The sequence below is a fragment of the Hyperolius riggenbachi genome, chromosome 2 (assembly GCF_040937935.1).
Source record: "Hyperolius riggenbachi isolate aHypRig1 chromosome 2, aHypRig1.pri, whole genome shotgun sequence".
Taxonomy (NCBI): Eukaryota; Metazoa; Chordata; class Amphibia; order Anura; family Hyperoliidae; genus Hyperolius; species Hyperolius riggenbachi.
This window is the reverse complement of record NC_090647.1, coordinates 566,510,304-566,515,658: the sequence shown is the minus strand read 5'-3', so window position 1 is coordinate 566,515,658 and position 5,355 is coordinate 566,510,304. Positions and strand designations below refer to the sequence as shown.

Sequence of the window (5,355 nt, the reverse complement as noted above, 5' to 3'; positions counted from 1 at the left end):
GAATATGAACACACAAAAAAAAAGATGGTGGTGGTGAAGAAGGAGAAGAAGAACCAGATGATGATGAAGAAGAAGAAGATGATGAAAAACCAATTGAAGATGAACCAGATGAAGAAGAACCAGGTGAAGAAGAAGCACTCGGGCTTCTGACGACTGGCCGCTCTGTACTGCGCACACAGGAGAGCCCTCTCCCATGCACTCGCTCGTGCGCAATACAGAGCCGGCAATCTTCAGGAGCACGATCGCTTCCAAAGACTGCTGAAGTCTCCCGCAGCAGGAGATTCAAACGGAAGAGCCTGCAGGAGAACGAGGAGACCGGCAGGAGCACGGGAAGCCTCTGTAGCACCCTGAGCCCTTCCTCTCTTTAGGTGAGTATGTGTTTTTTACTTTTATAGTTGCTTCACGGTTTATTCACAGTGGGGTGTTGCGGATCTGTGTTATAAAGCCTTATAATGCAGCTTACCGCACTGCAATGATAAGTCTAAGGGTCGTTCACAGTGTGACGTTAGCATCGCATTGTAATGTGTAGTGTTATGGTAACGGAACTGCTGCAGTGTGTTACTGCTAAACACACATAACCGGGTACAGGAAAGTATACTTTTCATTGCCTGTATGCTTCACTGTATCTACTGTATGCCATGGTAACATAGCGTTAATCTGTTTTGCCACCTTTTTTTTGCATTGCTCTGTAGTGCTGTGTTGTGACTTTAACGTTGCATTACAACGCAACGTCCCACTGTGAATGCAGCCTCAGACTCACTTTAGGCCCCGTTCACACTTGCGGTTGTCTGCCAAACGGACCGGATGACCTGACCTGATCCGGACCGGATCCGGATCGGAACCGTACGGTTCTGATCCGGATCCGATCCGGTCAGGTTGCATCAGGTGTTCATCAGGATGCGATCCGGATCCGTTTGGCAAAAGTTACGTAAAAAACAAAAAAAATGTTGGGGTCTGGGAGGTCAGCAGAAGGGGGACCTGTGGAATCAGGCCCTCCGCTGTTTAGCACTCACCTCCACCTCCAACATGCTGCCAACATCTCCAGCTCGTGCTGCTCCACTCCAAAATGCTTGCCCATGTGTCCCCGATCCAATATCGCCGCAACAATCCTCATAGGAAGTGGGGTAGAACATCCGGATTTTTAGCCAGTGTGTTGTGCGCTATCCAGTTCTCATTGATTTGTATTGGCCGGATGGTGCAGTCCGGCTCCGCCCCGGATACGGCTGCCGGAGGAGCCGGACCAAAAAATAGCGCATGTTGGAACGGACGCCGGAGTCCGGATCCGGTCCGGACGAAACGGACGCATGTGAACGGTGGCATAGACTTACATTGCTATGCCGTGCGTCCGTTTCGTCCGTTCCGCATGCGGTGCGGCTCCGGCACGGCGATTCCGGATAGCCACCGCTAATGTGAACCGGGCCTAAAGTAGGGATGATCAGTGAGATGGAAATAATTCCACAGTGATGCAGGATTATGCGAATTCTGGGTGCAAATACATACGGCATATCTACTCCCCTTAAAAGACAACCGTAGTGAGAAGAACATGGAGGCTGCCATATTTATTTCCTGTTAAACAATACCAGGTGCCTGGCAGCCCTGCTGATCTCTCTGGCTGCAGTAGTGTCTGAATCACACCAGAAACAAGCATGCAGCTAATCTTGTCAGATCTGGCAATAATGTCAGTAACACCTGATCTGCTGCATGCTTGTTCAGGGGCTAAGGCTGAAAGTATTAGAGGCAGAAGGGCTGCCAGGCAACTGGTATTACTTAAAAGGAAATAAATATGGCAGCCTCCATATCCCTCTCACTTCAGTTGTCCTTTAAAACTTCACTTGCTGACCAGGGGAGTAGATATTCATATTGTTTGCGATTGCTGGCACACGCCTGTTCGTTGCCATCACACTCCCGTCTGTTCATGATCAGTGAATGGGAACATGTGTTCCAAAAGCCAATCAATGTGCCTGTAATGAATGTACCAGCATCAGCATCCATTCTCAAAGAGAAAGGAAAAAACAGATACGCAACACTTCCTGTGTACTGTTCACAGTGAACAGGAATTAATTGTGGCCAGAAAGTAAAATTACACCCACATACACTATTATATATAAAAATGAATACATTTGTATTACATTTAACCCCTTTCATTCTGACTCCATAGTTTCAAAGTGAAACACCTTAAAAAAAAAAAAAAAAAAAAAAAAAAAGGACCGTCATTTAAAAAAACCCGACATAAATTGTTACCATAGGGACATTTTTAATATAGTATGTCATGAAGGTATATTACTGTTCTTTTTGCAAATACAAGCTTGTAATTGTTGATATAGTATTTAAAAAAAAAAACACTAAATGGAAAAAACACACCTTTATTTCTAAATAAAATATTATCGCTATGCATTGTACTAGAGACACCATTTGAATGTTGCAATCAGGACAAATGGGTGAATAAAATGTGTGGGTTTTATCTACAATACCACGTTATTTTAAAGCTAATGGGAACCGGGATTTACCGGTAACAAAAAAAAAAGTCAGATACTCACCTAAGGAGAGGGAAGGCCTATTGAGCCATCCCTCCCCTCTCCCGGTGGGCGCTGAGAGGGGAGGGATGGCTCCGCCGTACACATCCCCCGCCGAAGGGACTTTGGAAGTCTTCGGGAGCCGAGTCCTCCCGAAGACAGTCGGCGCACACGCGAGTGCATCATAGAGGGTGCTCCCGTGTGCGCAGTGTAGAGCGGCCTGTCTTCGGGAGCACTCGGGCTCCCAAAGCATTTCCGAAGCCTCCCTTCGGCCGGGAGACAGCGGTATTTGACTGAAACGGTCGAATACCGCTACGGGGACTGGGAGAGGAGAGGGAGTGCTCTATGGGACCCAGAGCCTCCCTCTCCTCAGGTGAGTATCTGACTTTTTTTTTTTTAAACGGGTTCCCATTCACTTTAAAACTATAATGGCTGAAAACTAAGAAATAATGATTTTTATTTTTTCTTCTTTTTACTCTCTTTAAAATGCATACAAAGTACAATAATTCTTAGAAAAAAAAGCACCGCCCAAAGAAAGCCTAACTGGTGGTTAAAGAAATCTATCTATCTATCTATCTATCTATCTATATCTCTATATCTATCTATATCATTTTAGTGTGATACGTAGTGATAAAGTTATTGGCAAATGAATGGGAGGAGCAAAAATCGAGAAAGCAAGTGTATTCATCCTACAGTAAGGCAAATGGTAACATGAGTTCAAAACCACATTAGATGTATTTACTATTACCAGTGGTGACTATGGCTATTTAATACACACTATAAACTAAAAATTACATAAGAATGCAAACAGTTAATTGATGTCACCAGTGGGCGGATCTCTTACGCCCCCTGGCTCCCCCAGATATCGTTATACGGTTATCCATATAAAATACATATAACAAAGCATGCAGGGGCTCCACGAAGGTAGCAGTGAAGGTGTGGAGGTGTCTGATGGGGTCACACAGGGCATAAAAGGAGATCTGCCCAGCCTCATAATCCAGATATATTCTGAGTCTATTACTGGGGATCCCATCATGTAACTGGATCTCTTTCCTGTCATGTCTGACTGAGTAATAATCTTCATCTCTGCACAAACACCAAGACTTGTTATTGTCTCCAATCGCTGCCTGATCTCCTCTCCTGGCTATACTGGGGTAACACATCCCGACACTCCATACATCTGATGTCCCAACATTCACTTCCCAGTAATGTCTCCCTGAGGAGAAGCTCTGGATGCTCATCACATGAGGAGAATACTGAAATCTCTCTGGTGTTTGTGGCAGTTTCTGTCCTGGTGAGTAGGAAGCAGTTTTCCTGTCATCTGATATATGTAGACTATCACCAGCTGTCTTTACATCCAGTAATATGTCTGCAGGCTGTACAAAGCTCTCCGTAGTTACCCCAGACATGATATCAGCCAGTCCTGTGAGAAATGTGTGTGAGATGCCGGCCACATCCAGATCCCCTCCATCATGGAGCTGCTTATCATGTCTGTCCTCCGTGTTACACGAGTCACCTGTGTCTGATTCCTGTAAGACAGTCAGTGGGTCAGTGATGTTACACAGCTCCTCAATGTGACGCATCTTCCTGGACAGCTCCTCCTTCTTTATCTCCAGCTGCCTGATGATGTCATCATAGCCTTGTACCCGCCTTGTGATGTCACTCAGGACTCTCTTCTCCAGGTCTTCCAGCTGTCTCCTGAGGTCTCTAAACAGGACAGTGACTCGTTCTGTTGCACCATCTGCTTTCTCTTGTGCCTTTCTCCTGCTTTCCACCAGACTCTGGACTCTTTTCGCATCCTCCACTTGCTCTGTCATCAGTGTCTGCAGATCATTTCTCAGCTTCTTCTTCTTCTCCTTAAAGGCCTCATCCAGTGACATCATCTTATGGCCAACATGTCCCCCGACCACATAGCAGGACACACAGACACAGGCAGCGTCCTCAGTGCAGTAATACTCCAGGATCTTCTTATGGACGGAGCATCTCCTGGTCTCCGGGGAGGTGGTGGGGGCACATAAGACGTGTTCTGGTGCCTTGCTGTGGACTCTCAGGTGTTTATCACACAGAGAAGCGTCACAGTGCAGACAGGACATAACAGCAGGTACAGGAGAGTCCACACAGTAAGTACAGTGGACTCCGGATGCCTCCTGATCTGGCTGAGTAGTCAGGAAACGCTCTGCTATGTTCCTCAGAGCAATGTTTGTCTGCAGTCCGGGCCGCTCCTTGTACTTCTCTCTACATTCAGGACATGAATAACCTGCAGAGCCCTCCTGTGAGTCCAGCACACGATCAATACAGACCCGGCAGAAGTTGTGACCACATCTCAGGGTTACAGGATCTGTATAAATAGCCAGACAGACGGGACACTCCAGCTCCTCGCTCAGATCAGCAGACGCCATGGCTGGCAGCAGGAAGTGAATGCAGTAGAGTCAGTCCTATCATATTACAGAGGGAAGCTGAGCTTAACTCCTGATGCACCGCGACCCTGCAGCCTCCTCCCCCACAATATACTAAACACTCACTACCAACACCCACCAACCACTTTACCTGAACTCCTCCACAGCTGCTGGTCACCTCACTCATTCCAACCACACCTTCCCTTATCTAACCTACCTTCTGCATAAACCAATGACACATCTCATTCAGCTGAAATTATACTTTACTATCACACACAGCTGTTCACATACCAACATTTCATAATATAAAATTTAGCATAAATGATAAAAAGAATAGAATAACAGTTAAACAACCATAAAAAACAATAACAATAGTGTAAGGGAAGGTTCACGGTGGGGACAAAAAAATAAAATAAAAATGCACATCCACTTACCTGGGGCTTCCT

At 46.1% G+C, this 5,355-nt stretch overlaps 1 protein-coding gene across 1 annotated transcript; it reads right to left on the bottom strand.

Moving 5' to 3' along the window:
- Positions 1–2,328: 2,328 nt before the first annotated feature.
- Positions 2,329–4,991, bottom strand: LOC137547415 (E3 ubiquitin-protein ligase TRIM11-like). The gene is made up of 2 exons (XM_068270992.1): positions 2,618–4,991; positions 2,329–2,568 (listed from the first exon to the last, which is right to left on the bottom strand). The coding sequence occupies exon 1, from the start codon at positions 4,910–4,912 to the stop codon at positions 3,335–3,337; it is 1,578 nt and encodes a 525-aa protein (XP_068127093.1). The 5' UTR covers positions 4,913–4,991; the 3' UTR covers positions 2,329–2,568; positions 2,618–3,334.
- Between the last annotated feature and the right edge of the window lie 364 nt (positions 4,992–5,355).